Source organism: Eptesicus fuscus, chromosome 9 (assembly GCF_027574615.1).
Source record: "Eptesicus fuscus isolate TK198812 chromosome 9, DD_ASM_mEF_20220401, whole genome shotgun sequence".
Taxonomy (NCBI): domain Eukaryota; kingdom Metazoa; phylum Chordata; class Mammalia; order Chiroptera; family Vespertilionidae; genus Eptesicus; species Eptesicus fuscus.
In genome coordinates this window covers 80,335,510-80,362,303 of record NC_072481.1, presented here as the reverse complement: position 1 = coordinate 80,362,303, position 26,794 = coordinate 80,335,510, and the positions used below count along the sequence as shown (strand labels likewise).

The following is a 26,794-nucleotide window of genomic DNA, read 5'->3' as shown; positions in this document are numbered from 1 at the left end:
TGCTAGGTGTCCAGTCGTCCATTCAACCAATCAAAGTGTAATATGCTAATGATATGCTAAGGCGCTCAACTGCTCACTATGATGTGCACTGACCACCATGGGGCAGACGCTCTGACCAGTAGGTAAGCTTGCTGCTGGGGTCCGGCTGATCAGGACTCAGCGCGACAGGCCGACACACCCTGGAGCCTTCCCGCGGTCCCGTCCCAGCTGGCCAACTTCCCGCGTGCCTCCCTGGCACCAATTGTACACTGGTGGGGTCACTCGGCCTGGCTTGCGTCCTCTTGCAATCCGGGACCAGTTTTGGCCCGATCCCACTAAAGGCAGGAGCTGCAACCTGGTTGTCAGTGTGCTCCCACAGGGGGAGCGCCGCTCAGCCAGAAGCTGGGCTCATGGCTGGCGAGTGCAGTGGTGGTGGCGGAAGCCTCTCCTGCCTCCACGGCAGCCCTAAGGATATCTGACTGCCAGCTTAGGCCCGCTCCCTGCAGCCTAAGCCATCAGTCAGACATCCCCCAAGGGCTCCCGGACTGTGAGAGGGCACAGGCTGGGCTGAGGAACTCTCCCCTGAGGGCACGAATTTTGTGCACCGGGCCTCTAGTTTAGTCAATAATATTGTAATAACTATGTATGGTGCCAAGTGAGTACTGGTAATATTGGGGGGAATACTTGTAAAGTATATGATTGTCCAGCCACTATGTTGTATCCCTGAAACTAATATAAAATAATATTGACTATAAACTGTAATTGAAAAAAATATGTAACATATAAAATCTGTAGGACACAGCTAACATAGTGCTTATAGAGGAATTCAAAAGAAAAAAATAGTGCCAAGAAAATTGGATATCAGTTATGTAAAAAAAAAAAACCAACCTTAAGTTTTACATCACATAAACTCAAAATAGATCATTAAAAAAAGGATCATATAACTAGATGTAAGAGTAGATGTAAGAGTTAATAACAAGTGTTGGCAAGCATGAGGAGAAAGTGCAATCTTCATACATTGCTTGAGAGAATGTAAAATGGTACAGCAACTTTGGAAAACAGTTCAGCAGTTTCTTAGAAAGTTAAACAAATTTATTATAGAATCTAGAAATTCTAGTCTTAGCTATTTAATGAAGAGAAATGGAAACATATATTCACAAAAAGGCTTGCCTATGAAAGTTTATAGCAGCATTATTCACAATAGCCAAAAACTGGAAGCAATCCAAAATGTCCCATCAGCTCTAGCTAGTTTGGCTTAGTGGATAGAGCATTAGCCTGCAGACTGAAGGGTCCTGGGTTCGATTCCAGTCAAGGGCACACACTTGTGTTGCACGCTCAATCCCCAGTTCTGTTTAGGGCATGTGTGAGAGGCAATCAATCGATGTGTCTCTCACACATTGATGTTACTCTCTCTCCCTCCCCCACTTCCTTACACTCTCTCTAAAACTCAATGGAAAAATATCCTCAGGTGAGGATTAACAAAATGTACATTAACTGGTAAATGGGTAAACAAAATGTAGTATACTCATACAATGGAATATTAATTCAGCAACAAAAAAAGAACAATCTACTAATACTAGTATATGCCACAACATGAATAAACCTTAAAAATTTAACACTGAGTGAAAGAAGCCAGATGCAAAAAGACTATATATTGCATGACTGCATTTAAATGAAATGTCCAGAAAAGGCAAATTTACAAAGACAGAAACTGATTATTGATTGCCTGGAGCTGGGGATGTAAGTGGGTATTGAATGCAAACAGGCAGAAAGGAATTGCTGTGGATGATAAAAATGTTTTAATACTAGACTGTGGTGATGGTGACTATAAATTTACTAAAAATCACTGAATCATACACTTAAAAATTAATGAATCTTGTGGTATATAAATCAAACCTAATAAAATTGTTTTAAAAAAGTATTTCTCAATATAGCTAATACCAAAAAGTTGTGCAATTTTGTGTAATTATTGGGAACTTGCCTGCAGTCATGAATAAACTGACACTTTCACCTCCTCCCGAAAAACCCAGAATTCGCTACCATTCTCTCCTGAACTTTCTCCTTTACCTATATTACATATCCTGGTGAATAAAAAAAACTACCCTACCCAGAATTCTAGGAGTCATTCTAGACTCCTTGTAACAGTCATTAAAACAGAAATTCTTTTTATTCTAGCTACTTAGTTTGTTGAATCTGTGTCTTTCTCTCCATTCTACCATTTTCTTAGTTCAAATTTTTAAAATAATTCCCCAACTAATCTCTCACTCTAGAGCTGCTCTTTCCAATCTATCTTCTATATGACCCCAGAAAATTTGTTCTAAATTGCAAATGTAATCCTGTCACCCTAATTAAAACCCTCTGGGTTTTCTCACTCCTACCCTGTCTCTATGAGCAATAACAATACTTCTTAAGCTCTTTTGACCACCCACCCCTCCATGAATAAAAACATTTAACATGCACTCCTAATGTGTATATTTATATATCATATGCATACATGAATTCCTGTAATATAACCAAAACTGAAGTTTAAAAGAATGACATAAAAAAGAAGCCAATAGAAGTTTCAGTTTTTATCTCTACTTCTACTGTTTTGCATACTCACATGCCTCTTTGGAGACTACTGGCCCAAAGGAAAAAGTCTAAACCTCTGCATGACATAGAAGTCTGGTATCTTTTGTTCCCTGCCTACACCTCTACTTCATCCCTCACTACTTCACCCCACACACCAGATGCCTTAGCCTTAACAAATTATTTGTAGTTCCCTCACTGAACAAGAAGTTAAAATTTAACTTGTACTCTTGAAATAAAATAAACATCTCTGCATCTTTGCAATTGTTCTTTCCTCTTCCTGTATGTCCTTACTACCTTTTTCAGCCTGGTGAGCAGATCCAGCATAAATGCCATTGCCTTTCTCTAAAGAGTAGATTCTTCCCACCTTAGTGTGCTTATTTCTATTAAAATATTTGTACATTGCATTAAAATTATACATTTGCCATTCTGTCCTATAAGCTTTGCAAAAGTGCTTTAGATCCTTGAGGACAGAGGACAGTTATACTATCTAACCTGAGTCTCCAACACTTAAATATTGTCAAATGCTGACTGAACAGTTTTGCCTTAGATGTTAAGCTAACCCTTGAATTGAACCAACAAACTACCAAGTTTATCATCTACATCATAACTAGATCTGTAATATGTTAAGGGCTGCCAAGCCAGCAGTATGCATAATCCATATCCAAGAGTCATCCTAACAATTGAGATTCCTAATGGTCTCAGAATGCTCTAATTCAGATGACCTATTCAATCTTATGACTTCTGTGTTGACTTAAATTTAGTCATGATCATCACTGGGAAATGCTCTACCTGTAAGATCACAAACTGAAATTCCTTTTTTGACCACAAGATCCACCTAAACTATTTATGTGTTCACCTTTCTGGTGTATACTATGCCCAGTACTTCCTATCTTGCTAATTTTACTGGGCTAGTCAGGCCTGTCCTTTCCAGCCTTAATTCCATGGCCAATCATTTTAATTTTACTCTCATCAGCATCCAAGATTACCATGCTCTGCTAACCCACCATATATGTATGCTCTTCCCAGCCCCAGTTCTGTGTTAACAAAGCATATTTGTTGTGGTTTTAATTTCTACTCCTGAGTCAAGCTCTGCAAATGGAGATGATCTTTCCTTACAATAGAGGCTCAAAAACTTACTTCCTCCAAGTCAACTTTTCCCCATATTACCAGCCATCCTTTCCTTTGTTGAGGTCTCAGATAAAGAGATGTCCCTGGGTCCTCTCCAAGGATAACCTACCTGAATAGCACTGCTTTCCATCCTCTCTAGGATCATAATCAACAACTTAACATCTTTCATTTTACCTTCTCCCCTAATCCTGACTCTGATTCTCTCTCATTATCTTTTCACTAGAGGCCCGGTGCACGAAATTCGTGCACGGGGGTGGGGTGTCCCTCAGCCCAACCTGCACCCTCTCCAATCTGGGACCCCTCAAGGGATGTCGGATTGCCCATTTAGGCTCGATCCCGGTAGGATCAGGCCTAAACGAGCAGTCGGACATCCCTCTCACAATCCAGGACTGCTGGCTCCCAACTGCTCGCCTGCCTGCTTTCCTGATTGCCCCAAACCACTTCTGCCTGCCAGCCTGATCACCACCTAATCACTCCCCTGCCAGTCTGATTGATGCCTAACTGCTCCCCTGCCAGCCTGTTTGCCCCTAACTGCCCTTCCATGCAGGCCTGGTCCCCCCCAACTGCTCTCCCCTGCAGGCCTGGTCCCCCCCCCAACTGCCCTTCCCTGCAGGGTCACCCCCAAGTTCCCTCCTCTGCTGGCCTGGTCACCCCTAATTGCCCTCCCCTGCAGACTTGATTGCCCCCAACTGCCCTCCATTGCAGGTCTGGTCCCTCCCAACTGCCCTCCCCTGCTGGCCATCTTGTGTCCACATGGGGGCAGGATCTTTGACCACATAGGGGCAGCCATCTTGTGTGTTGGAGTGATAGTCAATTTGCATATTATTCTTTTATTAGATAGGGTTTCTTCCTTTTCACTTATGAGAGAATAGTTAGTTCATGTGACCTTTATTTTCTACTTTCTCATATACTTCTAATATTCAATCTGGGTTTTTCCTTTACAAATAGCTCTTTTAAGCCACCAATTACCTATTCACTGTCAAATCCAATGGGATTTCCCCATTCTGTTCAACTTCTTTGCATTATTTGTATCACTGGTAACCACTTTTCCTTTAAACTCTTTCCTCTCTGAGCTATTGTCTTTCCCCTGTTTCTCTGACCACTCAGACCTGTTTCCTTCATTGGCACTGCTTTCCAAGCTATGTGATCACACTGTATCAGGCTGGTCTTAGCTGTCTTTTTCCACACACTCTGATGATGATCCACTCACTGTCACAGTGATAACTCCTAAATCCTAGCATGTTTTCACACTGGCAAGTCACATTTCTGGCATGGCTGGGTGTTTTAACACTAAGGAGGCTATCATGATGGACATCCTCTTATATGATACCACTGGACCCCATGTTGCAAATTTAGCTTTTAAAAAGCTATTAATATAGAAACCCACTAAAACACTTTAATTTAAAATATAACCATACTTTTTATTCATGAATTCTCTGAGTATAGGTCCACTGATTTGAAAATTCTTGCATAAGCCACCCATACTGCAGTGGATAAAATTTCCACTCTATTTTTAGAAGTAGAGCAGGAATTTAAGATGTGAAACAATCTGTGCACAGAATCTTTTAGGATTTTTATTTTTCCCCAATGTTTTTTTAATTATATCCTTTACATCAATGTTTAAAGCCACTTACTTACATAAGTCTTCTAAAGCAGTCAACTTAGTTTTCTTACAGTTCTCCTTAACACTGAAATTTCATCATTTTATCTGATAATTAAACTATATATCACAATAACAAGTATAAATGAGTTCAAGAGCAAACACAACTAACTTGGGTAAGCATTTAATGCAACTAGTGGAAACAAAAATGTTTAGATGTACAGATGAGCAGCCCATCAGCCACCAGCATTCAGCATGCTATGGCTGTCAGTATATTTTATAGAGAAAATGGAGAATGACAATTAAATTTGGTAAGGCATTTAAGGAAAGGTTAAAGAACAAATCTGCATATTAAAACCATATTAAGATAGAAACCTTAGATATTCTTACTTTTACCTCTTTTCAATGGCACAATATTTCTAGACTTACACTTAAAATCTTAGGAGTGATTTTAAGATTTATACATGGACAGTCTATTTTAAAAATGAAAGTGGAAAATGATGAATACTCCCTAAATAATAGATATGTGTATTCATGGCCAATTTCACATGTCTTTAAGGAGTGTGAAAAACTTCCAGGCATACCTCAGGGATATGCAGGCTCCATTTCAGACAACTGCAATAAAGCGAGTCACACAAATTTTTTGGTTTCCCAGTACATATAAGAGTTGTGTTCACTATACTGTAGTTTACTAAGTGTGCAATAGCATTATGTCTAAGGAAATAATGTATATATCTATTTAAAACTACTTTACTGCTAAAAAAAATGTTAACTGTCATCTAAGTGTTCAACAGATTGTAATCATTTTGCTGATGGAGGGTCTTGACCCAATAATTGATTTCTGCTGACTGATCACAAATCACCATAACAATTATAATAACTAGAGGCCCGGTGCACGAAATTCGTGCACGGAGGGGGGTTGTCCCTCAGCCCAGCCTGTACCCTATCTAATCTGGGACCCCTGGAGGGCAGTCGGACATCCCTCTCACAATCCAGGACTGCTGGCTCCCAACTGCTTGCCTGCCTGCCTTCCTGATTGCCCCTAACCACTTCTACCTGTCAGCCTGATCACCCCCTAACCACTCTGCTGCCAGCCTGTTTGCCCCCAACTTCCCTCCTCTGCCGGCCTGGTCACCCCTAACTGCCCTCTCCTGCAGGGTTGCTCACCTCCAACTGCCCTCCCTTGCAGGCCTGGTCCCTCTCAACTGCCCTCCCTTGCAGGCTGGGTGCCTCCCAACTGCCCTCTCCTGCTGGCCATCTTGTGGTGACCATCTTGTGTCCACATGGGGGCAGGATCTTTGACCACATGGGGGCAGCTATTGTGTGTTGCAGTGATGATCAATCTGCAGATTACTCTTTTATTAGATAGGATAGAGGCCTGGTACATGGGTGGGGGCCAGCTGGTTTGCCCTGAAGGGTGTCCCTGATCAGGGTGGGGTTCCCTTGGGGCGTGGGGCGGCCTGAGCAAGGGGCCTGTTGGTGCTTTGCAGGCCAGCCACGCCCTCTGGCAACCCAAGCGGAGGCCCTGGTATCTGGAATTTATTTTCCTTCTACAATAGAAACTTTGTAGCCTGGAGCGGAGCCAAGCCTGGGGCTCCCTCCGAGGCCGGCAGCCATTTCTGTTGGGGTTATAATTGAAACTTTGTAGCCTTAAGCAGAGGCTGGGCCCGGCCAGGGTATGTGGAAAGCTTTGCTTCCCCTGTTGCTGCCGGCAACCCTGGCCTGCTCTCTCAAGCTCCATTCTGCCGCCATTCTGTTTGAATTTGTTTACCTTCTATAATTGAAACTTTGTAGCTTGAGTTGAGGCTTAGGCCTGGCAAGGGCAGGTGGAAAGCTTGGCTTCCTCTGTTACCTAGGAAACCTTGCTCTCTGTGGCTGTAGCCATCTTGGTTGGGTTAATTTGCATACTCGCTCTGATTGGATGGTGGGCATGGCTTGTGGGTGTGCTGGAGGTATGGTCAATTTGCATATTTGTCTATTATTAGGTAGGTGAAAACGCTTGAAATATTGTGAGAATTACCAAAATGTGACAGAGACACAAAATGAGAGAATGTTGAAAAAACAGCATCAATAGACTTGTTCAACACAAGGTTGTCACAAACCTTCAATTTATAAAAAACGGAATATCTTCTAAGTGCTATAAAGTGAAGCACAATATGGGAGAACATATTTGCAAATGTTACATCCGATAAGGGTGTAATCTCCAAAATTTATAGGGAACTCATACAACTTAACAAAAGAAAAACAATCTAAACAAAAAATGGGCAAAGGTCCTAAATAGACACTTTTCGAAAGTGGACATACAGAAAGCCAAGAGACATATGAAAACATGCTCAAAGTCACTAATCATCCGAGAGATGCAAATCAAAACGACAATGAGGTACCATCTCACACCTGTCAGAATGGCTATATCAACAAATCAACAAATGACAAGTGCTGGTGAGGATGTAGAGAAAAAGGAACCCTCCTTCACTGCTGTTGGGAACGCAGACTCGTGCAGCCACTATGGAAGACAGTATGGCGTTTCCTCAAAAATTTAAAAATGGAACTCTCATTTGACCCAATAATCCCACTTCTAGGAATATATCCCAAGAAATTAGAAACACCAATCAGAAAGGACATATGCACCCCTATGTTCATAGCAGCACAATTTGCAATAGCTAAGATTTGGAAATAGCCTAAGTGCCCATCAGCAGATCAGTGGATTAATAAAACCATGGTATATATATACATGGAATACTATGCTGCTGTAAAAAAGAAAGAACTCTTTCCATTTGCAACAGCATGATGGACCTGGAGAGCAATATGCTAAGCAAAATAAGCCAATCGGAGAAAGATAAATATCACATGATCGCAGTCATTTGTGGAATATAATGAACAACATAAACTGATGAACAAAAATAGATCCAGAGACATAGAAGCATGAAACGGACCATCAAACTCAGAGGGAAGGCAGGGGAAGGTGTGTGTGTGTGGGGGGGAGAGGGGGTAGGTAAGAGATAACCAAAAAACTTGTATGCATGCATATGAGCATAACCAATGGACACAGATAGTAGAGGGGTTGAGGGCATGTGCTAGGGGATGGGAGCAGCTGGAGAGAAGTCAATGGGGGGCGGGGAGGAGACATATGTAATGCTTTTAACAATAAAGAATTTTTTAAAAGTGAAGCGCAATAAAACAAGGAACCCTCATACATTTAGTATTCTACATGTGCTTATAATAATGGAATTCCTAGAGCCCAGTGCACGAAATTCGTGCATGGAAGGGGGGTGTCCCTTAGCCTGGCCTGCACCCTCTCCAATCTGGGACCCTTCAGGGAATGTCTGACTTCTGGTTTAAGCCCGATCCCAGATCATGCCTAAATCGGCAGTCGGACATCCCTCTCACAATGCGGGACCGCTGGCTCCTAATTGCTCACCTGCCTGCCTGCCTGATCACCCCTTACCACCTCTGCCTGCCAGTCTGATTGCCCCCTAACTGCTCCCCTGCCAGCCTGATCACCCCCTATTGCTTGCTCCCCCACCAGCCTGATTGCCCCTAACTGCTTGCTCCCCTGTGCCGGCCTGATCTCACCCCTAACTGCTTGCTCCCCTGTGCCAGCCTGATCTTGCCTCTAACTGCTTGCTCCCCCGCCAGCCTGATCGCCCCTAACTGCTTGCTCACCTGCCGGCCTGATCACCTCTAACTGCCTCTCCTCGGCCCCCACCACCGTGGCGTTGTCCAGAAGGAAGTCGGACGTCCAGAAGATGTCCAGTTGACCCGGTCTAATTAGCATATTACCCTTTTATTAATATAGATAATAAAGGGGTAATATGCTTATTAGACTGGATGTCTTCTGGATGTCATTCCAGACATCCTTCCTGACAAAGCTGGGGCCGGAGGGAAGCCAGCCCAGGTCCAAGGTGCCTGCAGGTGGCCCGCGGGAAGTCAGCCCAGGTCCTGGGTATCTGCAGGCGGCCCAAGGGCAGCCAGCCTGAGTCCCCGGTGCCTGCCGGTGGCTGGAGGAGGGAAGCAGCCCGGGTCCCGGATGCCTGCAGGCAGCCAGAGGAGGAAAATGCAGGTCCCAGGCACCTGCGGGCGGCCGGAAGAGGGAAGCACGGGTCCCAGGTGTCTGCTGGTGGCTGGAGGAGAGAAGCTCAGGTCCCGGGTGCCTGCTGGCAGCCGAAGGAGGGAAGCCTAGGTCCCAGGTGCTGAAGGGAAACTGGTGCCGGCAGCCCGGGTCCCAGGTGCTGGAGGAAAGCCGGTGCTGGCAGCCAGAGGAAGAAAGGCCTACTCTTGCATGAATTTTCATGCATCGGGCCTCTAGTATATAATAAAAGACTAATATACTAAGTGTCTGGTCGATCATTTGACCGTTCAACCAATCAAAGCATAATATGCTAATAATATGCTAAGGCCATTCAACCAATCAAAGCATAATATGCTAATAATATGCTAAGGCCACTCAACCGCTTGCTATGACATGCACTGACCACCAGGAGGCAGACAGTCGACTGGTCAACCAGTCGCTATGATGTGCACTGACCACCAGGGAGCAGGTGCTCCGACCGGTAGGTTAGCTTGCTGCTGGGGTCCAGTTGATCAGGACTGAGCAAGACGGGCCCTGGAGCCCTCCCACGGTCTCTCCCTGGCCACCAGCCCAAATCGGCCCCAATCGGGACTGGGCAAGATGGCCCTGATCGGCTCTGATCAGCCCTGATCGCCAGCCAGGCAGAGGGACCCCACCTGTGCACGAATTTCGTGCACCGGGCCTCTAGTTCAACTATAAATGTACTAGAGGCCCGGTGCACGAAATCTGTGCATGTGGGAGTCCCCTCAGCCCAGCCTGCACCCTCTCCAATCTGGGACCTCTCGGGGGATGTCCGACTGCCAGTTTACAGGGATCGGGCCTAAACCGGCAGTTGGACATCCCTCTCACAATCCTGGACCACTGGCTCACCTGTCTGCCTGCCTGGTTGCCCCTAACTGCTACCTCTGCCGGCCTGATCACCCCTCACTGCCTCTGCGTGCTGGCCTGATTGCCCATCACTGCCTCTATGTGCCGGCCTGATCACCCCTAACTGCCCCCCCTGCCAGCCTGGTCGCCCCTAACTTCCCCCCACATCACCCCCAACTTACCCCTCCCTGTGGGCCTGGTCGCTCCTAACTGACCCCCCCCCACCGGCCTGGTACCCCTTACTGCCACACCCCTGCCAGCCTGGTTGCCCCCAACTGCCTCCCCTGATGGCCTACTCACCCCTAACTGCCCTCCCCCCCGCTGGCCTGGTCGCCCCACGCAGCCTGCTTGCTCAGTTGTTTGGTCATCTCTCGCTAACCCCCCTGCCGGTCTGGTTGCCCCACACAGCCTGCTGTTCAGTCATTTGGTCGTCCCTCACTAACCCCCCTGCCAGCCTGGTCACCTCACACAGCCTGCTTATTCAGTCGTTTGGTCGTCCCTCACTAACCCCCCCCCCCTGCCAGCCTGGTTGTAGGCAGCCATCTTGTGAGGGTGTGAGGGTCAATTTGCATATTACCTCTTTATTATATAGCAGGAAGATAGTGGAAAATCCTTAATCATTCAGTAAATCAAAAGGTCAATACGAGCTTATATGTGAAATATAATTGAAATGAGTCTCTCTGAGAATAGTGATTTCACTACTGAATTGCTAATGAGCAGTTGAAAAACAGTGAATTGGAAGGGCTTTGAGCTACTTGGAAAGTCTGTGGTTTTCCCTATTTTTCACTAGTGTTTCTCCATGCCTAGTAAGAGTCAACATGACCAAGAATTCTTCAATGCTCTACCCTCAGAAGTTCCCTAAAATTAAAAAGCAATGCTGGATGCTTTTAGCATATCAGAATATAGTTCATCAGAACTTCTAATTTTGTAGATTAAAAAAAATCCTGAAAAACATTAAGAGACTTATCCCAAATTTCAAGACAGTGGCATAATGTGACCCAGTACTGAGTACCTCTCAGCAGGTTCAAGTAACTGTGGGTCAATTGCAGAAGCAAAGCTCTATCTCTATCACCACACACTGCCCTTGTGGTCCAGAGTTTACATAACAGAAACCAGAATCTTTTGAAATTATGATTCTCAGCAACCTCAAAGTTAGCACTGTGCCATCCTAACGTATCTATATATATAAAAGCCTAATATGCAAATTGTCCCAACAGGAGTTCAACAGGTAGACCGATCACTCGCTATGATGTGCACTGACCACCAGGGAGCGGCGCGGAATGAAGGGAGGCAGCCAGAAGGCCCCAATCGGCCCTGATCGCCGGCCAGGCCTAGGGACCCTACCCATGCAGAAATTTCGTTCACTGGGCCTCTAGTTACTTATAATGGTCATTAGTAGCAACTCTCACTCGGTACATGTGTTATAGCTAAACAATATCAAAATCACTTGTGATTAAATAAAACTGACAAATAGTATTAAGCAAACTTTTTTTTATGTAAACTGATTTAAAGAAAAAGGAATGAGTTCGTTCATCATCATTAAGAAAGAACATCTGACATCAATTAAGTCTCATCTACTTTAAAGTGAAGAATTAAACACAAAATTACCTTTGAAGGTTTCAAGTTCCTTCCTATAGAAAAAAGAAAAGAAAATGTAAATTTAAAATAATCTATTCCCAATGAAAACTGCTCTTAGATTATAATAAAAATTTATGTACTTTAAATGCCCAGTGATATCGCTGGATGCTTACATATCATGCTTTACTGTAATTATCAATATAATTAGCCTAAATCTACTATTTTCAGTTTTTCTATTACACTATTAATTGCTCAAAAAAATTCTGCCAAAATTTAAAATACTGAAATACTTATAAGAAAACACAGAGCATTTTAATGCCAGCTATGAGCCATCTTGTATATATAATAATCAACTTATAAGAACACTTTATTGTCCTTCCACTAATAAACTTTAAATAATAGAGTTTTAAGATCTCTAATTAAAAATTATCCGGAATAGGGGCAGTTATTTCCTCATTTAAATAAAAGGGGAAGCGAGTATCAAAAGACTGAGGTCTGTAACTCATGCTGACACAAAAGGGCCGAGCCTCCAGGAAATTCTGTGCTTGACAATTGTGTCAGTGTCAATTAAGGATGCTAAAACATAAAGTTTCCTGGGGAAATGTAAAGCGAGAGCAAACAGATGAAGGAACACAAAACAAAACATTTTTTACAAAGAAGTTGATGCAAGTATGTCCAGGTTTTCCTTCATAAAATTATAATTCCATTTTCCTTTATTACTAGTACTAATAAAAAGTAATTTTAAGGAGGTAAGTTTACTTAGTAAAGGCTTGTTATCCCACTCAAAATATGAGACATTTTTCTTTTATTTGCACTCTAGGTTTTGCTAAAAATCTAGAGCTATTTTGAATTCTTAAATCTGTATTCCACACTTCTAATTACAATACCCCTCATGTTCCAACATAGTTGACTACAATTAATAGCTGGCAGGGAGGGCTGACATGCTGCCATCTACTGGAAGGCCAAACAGATAATATTCTTGTAACAGCCTAGTGGAGGTTCTTAATCAGATGATCATCTCACTTCTCTTTTTCTAGAAATACTGACTCTTCATAATACTGCTCTAGCATCAAGTTCATTAACTAAGTAAAAGAATGTTATTTTCAATCCCATCTTTTCAATTGCTTCCCTTTAGCTAATAGTCCAACTTAATTCTTCCCTTTAGCTAATAGTCCAACTTAATTCTTCCCTTTAGCTAATAGTCCAACTTAATTCTTAAAAGATTAGGTACAAAATAAACAGGCCTAAAACCTACTTTATATTCCAATAATTGGATGAACACTGAAATACCTAACAGAAAGGCAACATGAATCATAAGAGAACATCTTGAAAAGATATCTTCAACTTACTTCTTAGGAGCAATTCCCTAAGGTCACTGATAGGTGGAAAAGATGATATCACTCAGGTTAATATTGTAATGAGTAATTCTTTTTTCTATAACCACAATCATATATATGTGTGTGTGTGTATGTGTATGTGTATGTGTATATATATATATAAATCTCCTATATAATAAAGAGGTAATATGCAAATTGACCCTCACACCCTCATACAAGATGGCCACCCCCATGTGGTCAAAGACGGCTGCCCCCATGTGGTCAAAGATGGCCACCACAAGATGGCCGGCAGGGGAGGGTAGTTGTGGGCGATTAGGCCAGCAGGGGAGGGCAGTTGGGGGTGACCGGGCCGGCAGGGGAAGGCAGTTAGGCTGGCAGGAAGGGCAGTTAGGGGCGACTGGGCCAGCAGGGGAGGGCAGTTGGGGGTGACTGGGCCGGCAGGGGAGAGCAATTGGGGGTGACCGGGCTGGCAGGGGAGGGCAGTTGGGGGTTACTGGGCCGGCAGTGGAGGGAAGTTTCGGGTTATCAGCCCAGCAGGGGAGGGCAGTTGGGGGTTACCAGGCCAGCAGGAAAGGGCAGTTGAGGGCAATCGGGCAAGCAGGGGAGCAGTTAGACATCCATCAGGCTGGCAGGGGAGTGGTTAGGGGGTGATCAGGTGGGCAGGTAGAAGTGGTTAGGGGCAATCAGGCAGGCAGGCAGGCAGGTGAGCAGTTAGGAGCCAGTGGTCCCGGATTGTGAGAGGGATGTCCGACTTCCCCCAATGGGTCCCGGATTGGAGAGGGTGCAGACTGGGTTGAGGGGACCCTCTCCCTCCCCGTGCACGAATTTCGTGCACCGGGCTGCTAGTATATATATATCATTGATTTCAGAGAAGAAGGAAGAGAGATAGAAACATCAATGATAAGAGAGAATCATTGATTGGTTGCCTCCTGCACACCCCATACTGGGGATTGAGCCTACAATCCAAGCATATGCCCTCACAGGGAATCAAACCATGATCTTCTGGTTCATAGGTTGACACTCAACCTCTGAGCAACACTGGCTGGGCTATGACTACAATCTTTACAGAGCTTCTGCTTTCCTTCTCTTAGATTATGTAGCAGTGAGCAAAATTTCTAAAAGGCACCTCCATTTTAAAAAGCTAAAACTCAGAGTAATAATTCCACAAACACCGTTCTTCCCCACACCCAAATATCAGCAACCATAAACAAAGAACCCAGTGTAGTGTATTAATGAGTAATTAGCCAATTTCGGAAAGCTGCTTTTTATTTGATATCATGCTCACCTTTCCTTCTGGCTGCCTCATCAAAATCATTGGGAAGCTGCGACTGAGCAAAGAGTAGGGTCTAGCAGAGGGCTTTTTCTAGACATACTCTGTTTACAGAATATAATGACCCACGACTGTTAGTAAAGCGTACAAGAAACTTTACTTCAAGCAGTAAATCATATCTGTGCTCAATTCTGAAAAACAAAGCTTGGCTGAGGTCATGGTGGCACAGGTAATTGTGGTTTAAGTAAAAAATCGTATTATGAAACCTTTATAGAACTGATAAGTAAAGCAGTAGCACTAAAAGCCCTGAAATTTCCTAATCTTTAAGGAAGACTCCACCACTTGTTAGCAGTAATAGGTATTTGGAAATATAGAAGAGACAAGAGAAGGGAGGGGAAGGTACATCAAGCAGAGGTGAAAGTGATGGTGTGGAGGAGAAACAATGCCGGTTATATTTAAGAAACAGCAAATTCTTCAGAACATCAGGATGAATGCAAAGAAGGTAGTGGGAGGTAAGGTTAAAAAGTTAGAGGGTTCTGACTGCCAGGCTAAAAGGATACGGTTTTATTTTTAGCAGGAGAATAACATGAGCAATGCTGTGTTTTAGGAAGAATATTCTAGTTGTGATAAACATATGTTTTGATAAGGGAGAGAATAAAAGCAGGGAGCACTTTGGAAACTATTAGAGGAGTTTGAAGAAGAGCTTACTGGTTCCTGGGAAGAGCAACTCAAGTTCCTGGCAGTGGCAGTGGCAATGAAAAGGAGGAGTCCAATTTGAAAAATGCTGTGGAGAAGACGCAACAGCCCATGGCAACATGGGCTAATTGGAGGAAGCAGACAACTACATTAACCATGAGGGTTCTAGCTGGATCATTGGGAGGAAAGTGAAGTCATTAATAATAGAAAACTTAGGGAGAAGAACAGATTTTGGAGGGCCATCGTGAGTTCAGTTTGGGATCTGATAAAATAATCTGGAAGGTTGGAAACCTAAGGCTGGTGACACTGAAAGACATAATTTCTATCCCTGTAGTCTATTCAAATATTTAGCTCCTACAGATTTCTACTCCTCACTTCCTATTCAGTCATGAACCTATTCCAGTTTAGCTTTCAGACCCCACCACTGCACTTTCAAGGTCACCAATCATCATGTTGCCAAATGCAATGATCACTTCTTACTTTTCATTCAAATCCATCAGGCAGCACATGACCAACTGGCAATTCTCTGAGCAAGCTTCCTGGTTTTTTCTCCTGCTTCCTCAATTTCTCAGTGAGCTTCTCCACCTCTTCCAGACCACTAAATGCTGGAGCACTCCAAGTTCGGCGTTGGGCCCTCTTCTCTCCTGAACTTACATTTTCTCACAAGGCAATTTCAACCTGCTAATTAGCCTTAAATACCATCTATATGCTACTGACTTCCTGATTTATATTTTTGTCTAAATCTCTTGTTTGAGCTCCAGATTCATATGCAACTACCTATTTGATAGCTCTACTCAAAAGGGGAGTAGGCTTCTCAAACAACATCTGCAAAACAGAGCCTACTCTTCCTCCAGTTCCCTCATCTCAACTAATGGCATTCCCAAGTTCCTCAAGCTTTGGTTTATCCTTCTCCCTCCTTCTCCACATCTAAATCCAGCAATAAATCCTGCCAACTCTATCTCAAAACATTTCCTGAATTCATCCAATTCTTTCCATCATCACTGTTATCAACATTGTATAAATATCCATTTTCTTATACCAAATGTAACCTTGAGTTCAATCATCCATTCAACAAAAAATTATTGTGCCTTACACACACTAGGAATAATGTGAAGAAGAGTAGTAGGAATAATGCTGAGTTTGAGATGTACATATTCCATCACCTCAAGGAACTTCAGTGTGAGAGAGAAGTAAAGCAACAATTTGAATTTGATGTAACAGGTTAATGCTCTAGTAATGACGTGCTGAGGATTCTCTAAGAATAAAGAGAAAGGAGAAACTCATACACTTTGGTTTGATAGGAAAGGCTTCTTAGAGGAGCAAGGATTGCATTGAGTTTTTGCAGCCAAGTAAACTGATGATGACGAGATGATAGGTTACATTTATTAAGAATATGACAGATATTTTATTCTTAACCATTATATCATACTCTCAGTTAACCAAATGGAAAAAAAAACAAAAACATAGGTAAGCAGGAGTTTTAAGTCCTGGTTACTCTCCAAATCCTATATAATAAAAGGCTAATATGCAAATCGACTGAACAGCGGAATGACCGGTCGCTCTGACATGCACTGACCACCAGGGGGCAAACACTCAAGGTAGGAGCTGCCCCCAGTGGTCAGTGCACTCCCACAGGGGGAATGCTGCTCAGCCAGAAGCCAGGTTCACCCTGGTGAGTGCAGCGGCGGTGGCTGGAGCCCACTGCCACAGTGCTAAGGAGCAGTGAGCCGAGCGGTAAGGAGCAGCAAGCAGGTGGGCGGTAAGGAGTGAGGGGTCCCAGGCTGCGAGAAGGTGCAGGCTGGGCTGAGGGACCCACTCGAATGCACAAATTTCATGCACAGGGCCTCTAGTCCTACCTTATAATAGAGAAACATGCAAATTGACCGCACCTCCGCTATGCCCATGATTGGGCCTGCGAGAGGCTGGGGGCGGGACTCCGGGTGGCCTATCCGGCCGTTGAGAAGACCAAGATGGCGGCGCCCAATCCTCTTAGTTCCGGGGGTCCCAGGGGCGATCGCCACCCTGGGGGGGCGTGGCCGGGCCAAGCCAGGCGCTCCCCAGGGGTCCCAGGGGCAATTGCCACCCTGGGGGGGGCGTGGCCGGGCCCAGCCAGGCGCTCCCGGGGGGTCCCAGGGACGATCGCCACCCTGGGGGGCGTGGCCGGGCAGAGCCAGGCGCTCGCGGAGGCGATCGCCACCCTGGGGGGGGTGGCCGGGCCCATCCAGGCGCTCCCGGGGGTCCCGGGGGCGATCGCCACCCTGGGGGGCGTGGCCGGGCCCAGCCAGGTGCTCCCGGGGGCGATCGCCACCCTGGGGGGACGTGGCCAGGCCCAGCCAGCTGCTCCCGGGGCAGGGGTCCCCGGGCGATTGCCACCCTGGCCTAAATGGCTGATGCTGAGAGGGATCAATGGGGCCGGCGGAAGGAGCGGGTGGTAGTTGACCACCGAGGGCATCTGCAGCAGCCGGATGCAGAGCTCGGGTCCGCATTCTCCAGATTGGCCTCCGTGGGGTCCGCGTCGCACCCATAGTGGCTAAGTGGGGACGGTGGCATCGTAGCCCCAGCACGAGGCCAGCTCCCCAAGCCAGGCTGCAGAGGGAGGGAGGGTCTCTGGGCTGGGAGCACTCCCCCACCCCAGCGGACAGGGCACAGCGAGCGGAGCAGCAGAGAGCTATTAGCGGTGGTGGGTGTGGTGGCCTGGCTTCCAAGAGGCTAGCTTCAGCTGCTGTGGCCTGCGCTGAGGTGGCTGGTGGTGGGGGCAACTGCGGGGGCGCATCCGAGGCTGGGGCACTGGGAGACGTGGGACTGCAGCCCAGAAAGCGAGACTCCGGAGGACCTGGTCACCGACTCCCGGCATTAAAGCCGCCTCCTACAAGATGTATCCTAGCCTAGGTGTGTGGGAAGCAGGTTCAGGAACCTCTCCCTTTGCGGCGCGAGAGCCCAGGCCTGCCAGCGCCCCAGAGGAGACCCCCGCCAGGATCGGGGGCTTGACCAGTCTCTAAACCAGGGCGGCCATTATCCCAGGCCTGCCAGCACCCCAGAGGAGACCCCCACCAGGATCGGGGGCGTGACCGGCCTCCAAACCGCCAGTGACCCTAACCCAGGCCTGCCAGCGCCCCAGAGGAGATCCCCACCAGGATCGGGGCGTGACCAGTCTCCAAACCAGGGCGGCCATTAGCCCATGCCTGCCAGCACCCCAGAGGAGACCCCCACCAGGATCGGGGGCGTGATCGGCCACCAAACTGCCCGCAGCCCTAGCCCAGGCCTGCCAGCACCCCAGAGGAGACCCCTGCCAGGATTGGGGTCATGGCCAGCCTTCAAACTGTGGCGGCCCCTAGCCCAAGGAGGCCTCCTGGCCGAGGACGCCTGAGTCTGTTCTTGACCTAGGGCTGGGCTCTCCCTGCAAGGGACTCAGAAGCCGCCAGAGTCTAAATGCCAGTCTCTGGGAGTGCATCCACTGTCCACCAAAAAGTAGGGCCATCAAACCATTCAGTCTCAGTGCAGGCACAGGTCCGTGGCTGACGGGGTGGAGGCCAGACCAAAACAAAACAGCAGAAACACCCTGCCCACCTGGGCGGGTACTGCTGTAGTCCACGTGGCCTGGGCAGTGTAGAAAGCGCTACCTTCTCCCAGGTCCTGTGCTGGCACCGCCGCCTCGCTTACCCTCAAGCCCCCCTGAGTCCTGACAGCAAAGTGTGTGGGGCATTCTGCAGGAGTTGTGCCGTTCTGGGTGCTTTTGCCCAAAGACACACTTTGGAATGAATTCAGAGCCACATCTCATTTCCCATGAGACTGGAAGAACCATGTAAAAGGATTTTGACAAAAGCTTTCCACATCTCTGTTTATTCTTTTAAATCCATAAAATGACCTTAAAAAAAGCATCCGGGCCACCTAAGAAAGAATGCACTTTCTGGCCAGAGCACGCAGGATTCTTTTGCCCAATAGGTTAAAGGGAGCAGAGCTGGCACAGTGGGAATGGCCCTGGTGCCCTATGAGGAGACAGGGGGAATGGGGTTGCTGAAATTCCATAAGCCTCTTGCCACATTCTCCTTTGCAAACCACACCATCCAGATCCACCAGGACTGGAGGCAACTGGGAATCACAGCCGTGATTTGGGACATGGTAAGCAAATCTTGAGGGGCCTCTGAAAACATCTGCAATTGATTATAAGACTGGTCTTTATTTAAAAAGAAATAAAAGAACAGCTTTGTTGAGATATAACCCATATACTGTACATGTCACCTAAAGTGTACAATGAACTGGTTTTTTAAAGTAAATTCAGAGTGGTACAACCATCACCATGCTCAATTTTTAAATATCTTCATGACCCATCCCCTCCAAAAAAAACTTCTACCCACTGGAATCACTTTCCTGATCATCTTCCCCAAAATAGATTGCACTTTAAAGGTGGGTAAAGGAAAGTTGAGGGAAGTTAAAACACTGCACAAAGGATATTGTAAGATGACAAAGCCCAAAGTGAAGATCATGTGTTTTCTTTAAAAAATATATATTTTTAAAATTTCAGAAAGGGAGAGGGAGAGAGAGATAGAAACATCAATGATAAGAATCACTGATCAGCCGAAACCGGTTTGGCTCAGTGGACAGAGTGTCGGTCTGCGGACTGGAAGGTCCCAGGTTCGATTCCGGTTAAGGGCATGTACATTGGTTGCGGGCACATACCCCGGTGGGGGGTGTGTAGGAAGAAGCTGGTCGATGTTTCTCTCTCATCGATGTTTTCTAGCTCTCTATCCCTCTCCCTTCTTCTCTGTGAAAAATCAATAAAATATATTAAAAAAAAAAAAAAAAGAATCACTGATCAGCTGCCGCCCACAGGCCCCCTACTGGGGATTGAGCCCGAAACCCAGGCATGTATGCCCCTGATCAGAATCAAACCTGGACTCTTCAGTCCACAGGCCGATGCTCTCTCCATTAAGCCAAACTGACCAGGGCCATGTGTTTTCTTCAAGTTCTGCGTGGTTGTAATGGTCCCCAAATCTATACTAATAAAAGGGTAATATGCTAATTAGAGTGGTTGTCTTCCGGACATCTTTCCAGACAAAGCCGCAGTGGCTACAAAGGCCAAGGCTCAGGCAGCCATAACCAGCTGCAGTGGCAGCAGCATTGGGGTTATGGGGGTGGTGCCTCCAGAGGGAGGCCAGACTGGGGGCCAAGGCACAGGCAGTTTGGGGTGATCAGGCTGATAGGGGAGGGCAAGGTAGGGGCAATCAGGCTGGCAGGAGATCAAGGTAGGGGCGAGCAGGCAGGCAGGCAGTGGGGTTAGGGACAATCAGGCAGGCAGTCAGGTGAGTGGTTAGGAGCCAGTGGTTCCGGATTGTGAGAGGGATGTCCGACTGCTGGAAGTTGGACATCCCCTGAGGGGTCCCAGATTGAAGAGGGTGCAGATTGGGCTGAGGGGCACCCCCCCCACCCCCCCCCAGTGCACGAATTTCGTGCACCGGGCCTCTACTCTATAATAATAAAAGCATAATATGCTAATTAGACCAGATGTCCTTCCGGACGACCTTTCAGACAAAGCTGGGGCTGCAAGGGAAGCCCGGGTCCCAGGTCCCTGCCGGCTGCTGGAGGGAAGCCCAGGTCCAGGGTGCCTACCAGCAGCTGGAGGGAAGCCCGAGTCCCAGGTGCCTGCTGGAGGCCAGAGGGAAGCCCGGGTCCTGTGTGCTGGAGGGAAGCCGGTGCTGGCAGCCCTACTCTTGCACAAATTTCATGCATCAGGCCTCTAGTGTTATTAGAAACAGTAATGACAATAATCTGTGTGAAACTGTCTTCAGGTTCATCTTTTCTATAAAGACATCCTTGACATCCAATTGGCGATCTCCCCTTATCTAAACTCATAAAACGTTTAGTTCTATCAATGTTATAACACCTCATGCACTTGTAATGCAGTTGTTTCCGTACATGTGTCATCTCTACAGTTACATTACAGAGCTCCTGAAGTGCACAGATCACGTTTCATCTGCCCTGTCCATACATGTGCAGAATCACAGTCAGACCCAACAGACACCTAGCAAATCATGATTATCAAGTACTGTGACTACAGATTGGCTAAGAATATCTGCTTTTTCAAAGAAGCCCTTACTATGACTAAAGAGAATTTTATTCTTATATTAAAAAAAAACTTGGTCACATAGTACCTCATTTGATAACTTGTTTGCCATTTTTTTATAAATGGAGTCTCTTATTTTTTCAGTTCAATATAGTATTTTCAGAAGATCAAATAAAGAGAAAGAATTGAAATGCCTTCTTTTAGATTTTACATTTTAAATTTTACTCAATTCAGCAAGTGCCGTTACAAAATTTAGCATAACAAATCCTGAAACTAACACATTCAACAAACAGCACAAGACTCAAAGTCTAATAATACTTCTAAAGGGTAAAACTGCTTTTTAATCATTTTCTCTATAGGAGTTGAGTTATGAGGGCAGCATAAAAACAAAAAAAGCATCAGATTAATAAATAAATCTATGGAATGTTGCAAGAAGTATATTAAATCTGTATATGTCTAGGAATCAACTAAATCAGACATGCAGATGTGAACTTGACAGATTGGAACCAGTGGATAAATGACTCCATAAACACAAACATATCACAGATGGGAGCACACTTTCTCTACATATTACACTGTTTCCCATGTTAAAAATCTAAAACAATGATTCTTTAGGGAAAAATATCACATTCAAAATGCCAACTGTAGAATCAACTCTAACATTTTCCTTAACACTTAAAAACGTTTAGAGGAAAATTCTTTTAAAGTACGGTCAGCGATACTTTCTGTATAGAACACACTTGCAGAGCGACCCTTCGTTACGTCTGATGGACAGCGTCTATCACTGTGACTACCTGTTCATAGGAAAAATCTCACAAGACTTCTTTCAAAAGGACCACCTACCATTTACAATTACCAAGTCTGGTGTTCCCCAGCATTCTAAGGCCATGAAAATGTGTACTTACAGGCTTGGTGGATTTGTGGTTAACAGAGTAGAAGGTGGGCTGGGGGTTGGGAATAGAGGTGGCCTTCAGCTCGAAGTACATTTCCTCAAAACTGCCTACCTCTTAAAAGTCCCTGTTGTTATTCCTTACACAGATACTGCCTAGGGGATGTGTTACAGAACAAGATATTTTTAACACATTATCTTGAAAAGCAGCTACTTCATCATAAAAACTGTGCTGAGTTCTTATTTATCATGCTATTGATATAGTATAGTTTCATATATTTATTTACTTTGGGCAAGCACAGCCTAGAAAGTAATAAAATGATAGGATCCTAGAATCTTGGCAGTTAATGCTGAAAAGGATCTGAGTAATATGGTAACAAAGATTTGGAATTTTAAAAATTGACCCCCAAAAAGATAATGAAGGTCTAGGAAACTTGCAAGAAAATGACTTTCCTAGACCTGTTTTCCATAAAAATTTATTTGATTTGAAGGGGGTGACAGGTAGTTGAGACAAGTAAGGTGAAGAAGGATGAGACAGAGATAAGGAATATTTATTTGTGTTCTTACTGTAAAATATATTGTTCTTACTCCACATATTGTACAAAGCACCCACATACATTATCCCCTATAACCTACAATACCCTATTGTAGGTGCTATCATCCTTATTTACTACATGAGAAAAACGAAGCTTGAGGCTGAAAGGCCACACTGCTAGTAAGTGATAGGACTGGGAATAAAAGCCGCACCTCTCTTTGACTCCGTGTGTGTGCAATCTTTACTAGCCAGAATGCAGTTCAAGGGCCAAATGCAGCCTATCTGGATGTAAGTGTGACCTACCAGAGACATTTTAGCCCCACCAGGAAGACACCTCAATAGAACAGCAAGTCTATTGAGTACCAGAGTCATGCATATGAAACTCAGAGCTATCACAAAATTTCTGAGCAACATCTGGATCCATTCAGCTCTGTGGAAGTACATTCTTTTAGGAAATTGTTGAAAGTTAAAAGCCATCATCATGGATACCCCAACTTGCCCTGGAAGATATCTTGTGATTTTTCAAAAAGAGGTCTGTTAAACACTTTTATTTTCACTGATGTACTGAAAAGTGTTCAGTGACTAACCCATAGCAACTAATTGATTACATTTAACATTATAAAATTATTAAAATAATTCTATACCTTCGTGCTACTAATTTTTTAAATTCAATTTTTTTAAATGGCTAGCCAGATTCTTAAAAACAAATTAAAAAAAAACACAACAGCATCACTCATCATTACCCAGGCAGTGGTTTGTTGCTTCTCAGCATTATATAGTTATGCCACACCACCTGAAACTGTATATCCTTACAGGCATGGTCAGTTTTTGGTGGATAGGGTGGACAGTGAATTAAAGAGAAAAAAAATCATGCATCTCACATCCAAACCTATTCCTGATCCAGAGGAACCACTTCTGTAAAGATTTGCTTGCCCCTATTTACACTTAGCAGTCACAAGGGCTGAAGTGGTCAATGCACCAAGAGAAGCAAGATCCTTTTCATACTTCATAGCATTCAAAAAATGAAAACCCAGAGGTAGGAAAGGTTTGTGTGAAGACAATATAATAGAAAGGATATGAAAAAACACTGGTCTAGTGTGGCTCTGACATTTCTTGGCTCTGCAACTCTTGGTAAATTATTTTATCTCCTCTCAACTCATTTTTCTTGTTGGTAAAAAGGAGAGTACATCAAGTCAAATGGTCATTATGAGAATTCTATGAGTTAATTTAGACTAAGATTTTTAAACACTGTACCTGGTACATAATAAGTGTTTGGTAAGTGCTACCGTTATCTAATTAACATCATCATCATAATTTATTTTTTATTCTGAAGATGATGAGAAGCCTTAATCATATCTGCATTTAGAAAAAACATGAACACTCTAATAGTTAACATAAATGGTTTGAGAAACAAGATTATAGACAGGAAGATTAATTAGGAAGCTATCAATATAACTGGGGCTACAAAGATGTGGGCTTGAACGTAGGAAATGACCAGTGAAGACAAAAAAGCAAGAACAGATTCAAGAAATACTGGACTGGACTAGGAATTGAGTAGAGACAGTAAGACAGGGAGAAAGAGATGACAACGATTCTCATGTTTGTGGGTAAATCTGTAGAAGGTGATGCCTTTTTGAGACAAGAAAAGGTCAAATTTTGCCATGTAAGATAATTTGGGACATGCTGCTCTTGAGATTTCTGTTGGTATATCCAAGTAGAGATATCCAGGTAGCAACTGGTTCTAAATGTAAAGACAGAGAGACCCAAACTGAAGACAGTAATTTGAAAATAGTCATCATCTGGGTTTTAGATGAGCCAAGGATATTGGAAGAGTTTACCTAAGGAGGGTGTGTAGAATGGGAGGAGGTGATAACCAACAATAGAATCCTAGAGAATACCAACAGTAAAGCATCTACAATGGAAAATAAAAGCTAACCTAAGGCAGAGAAGAAATTTTAGCATACTAAGTGTTACAGAAGTCAAGAATAGACAGTTTCAAGAGGTTAGGAAAATAAGGATTGATTTGTCAATGTACTTAGCTACCTAAACACTAAGAAAAAAATATAGATTAAATATTTAAAGTACATCATGGAGTCAGGTTTTATCAATGTCTTCATGTTATACAATCTTTTCTATTAACAGTATTTTAACTTTAGTGTGTTGTCTGTTCATTTGCATAGATAAATCTTTTTTAAAAGTTCATTTATAAAGTAAAATAGTGTTTTAACTTTCCTTGAATTAACCCATTATTTATTTATAACTTTAAAGGATATTTTTCAACTTATTAAAATCCATGTATAAGCACAAAATATTGATTTCAACTGATAAGTTCTCATCTAACTGAATTAATCCTAGATAGCTATATAACAATTTCTATTTTCTCTTCATCAAATAAGTTATATGTTATTTTATATGACAATAATGCACTTCTTTGATACCAGTATATTGATATAACTGGTCATAAATAAAACATGACATGAAACTCCCAGAGAGAAAGAAAAATGTTGGTCACTGTGGGAGGCAACGTCCCTCTTTGAAATCCAGTACCAAACCTCTCCAGTAGCAAACTAGTGCATGCCCTTTGAGACAATTAAGTGCCAATTTTCTGACCCAGAACTAAACACTAAAAATGGTAGAAGGAAGGTAAGGAAAGAGACCATTTATTAGCCACAGTAAAACTGGGCTAATATAACCTTGAGGACAGACTTAATTGTTTAAGAAGGAGAAGCACCTCATTTTCTTGCTGAGTTTCCCATAATCTTTTCTGCCACTGATGTCAGAACAGGTAGGGCAGACAACTAAGTATGTCTCTGCCTGTCCCATTTCTAGACTACTTCAAAAATGCCAGAAAAGAGAGAAAGGCAAAAGGTCATGCCACGGTTTTAGCTATGCTCACCTGAAGACTAACGTAACTGATGTGAAACGTTTGAAAGCATCTCTGAAAAAATAGTAACCAATGAGTAAACATAAACTTCAAAGTGGTATTGGGTCATTCACAACATAAAATATTATTCCAAATTTAATAAACTGATTCTACGATATTAAAAGTTATGACACACTCTGTAAGTATAATGTACAAGTTATCACCAATCTATCTTCAGAAAAAAGATTATCTTTTTCTAAAATCCAAGATAATCATAATTATGTTTTGCTGAATTTCAATAAACCTTTCTCGAGAATGCTATATCTTGTCTTGACAACTCTCAACTGCAACTATGCATTATAGATTTTTATCATCTCTATTAAAAACAAAAACATAACTTTATGAACCCGAATATATAGAATGGCATTTACACAACTGGGAGGAAAAGTTCAGTAAATGAATTAGAGAAACATTTATTATTTTTTAACAATTAAGCCAGAACATAATTTTTGGTTTTTTTTAGAATGGTTATTCTCTATTTTATTTTATTTTTTCCATTACCACTTATCCTCCACCCCTCATTGATATCAGTATATGGATATAACTGCTCATAAATAAAACAGGACATGAAACTTTTCAACTTTTCACTGTGGAGACACCAGGCACTGTTTACTAATCCTTTTTGATGTTTTTTTTCCCCCCTCCTGCCTCAGGAAGTGTCCTCACACACATTATCAGTACTCTGCTGAACATTCCAGGGAAACCCTCTGCAAACTTGTGCGATTCTCTCTGTGCACCACTCTTCCCTCTGGTACTGTGTCCTGTGTCCTCCAACTGCCTTGGTTTTCCCAGACTCTCAACTCTGTCTCTTCAACTCAGAGTATCTACCAGGCTCTTCCTGAGTTCCCCGCCTCGCTACACTGTAGCTGGGAAACTTTATCAAGGCAGAATACTGGAGCAATCACAGGGTTCACCTCATTTGTTTCCTGTCTAGCAAGGCTCACTTGACTCCGTTGCCCAACGTTGAATGTCTTAAAAAGTGTTATTTCAGATAATTTGTCTGGTTTAGGTTGCATCAGGTGGGAGAGTAAATCTAGTCGCTGTTACACCATCTTAGGCAGATAGAGAAGTCTGCTTTTTGTAAAAGCACTGTCTGAAGTAAAGTTCTCCTGACCCACTTTGCAGAACAGTCCTCCATTGAAGAACCTAATTATTGTCTTTCCTTCTCTCCCTTGGGTGAGGTGCTCTGGAACTCCACTTCTGGATCCAAAAGCATCTTCACCCTGGAGAATGCCATTGGTTTCTTCTGTTCAAGCCAGGCCTATGTGCCACACTCCTGCCAAGCCTCTCT

At 44.0% G+C, this 26,794-nt stretch overlaps 1 protein-coding gene across 2 annotated transcripts in view; it reads right to left on the bottom strand.

The window, feature by feature from the left end:
* The window catches only part of DTNBP1 (dystrobrevin binding protein 1), a 151,835-nt gene that overhangs the window by 62,627 nt on the left and 62,414 nt on the right, over positions 1–26,794 (bottom strand). For both annotated transcript variants that reach the window (XM_008146095.3, XM_054721448.1), the window contains exon 7: positions 11,823–11,845. In XM_008146095.3, the coding sequence (XP_008144317.2) occupies positions 11,823–11,845 (23 nt within the window). The remainder of the gene's footprint in view (positions 1–11,822; positions 11,846–26,794) is intronic.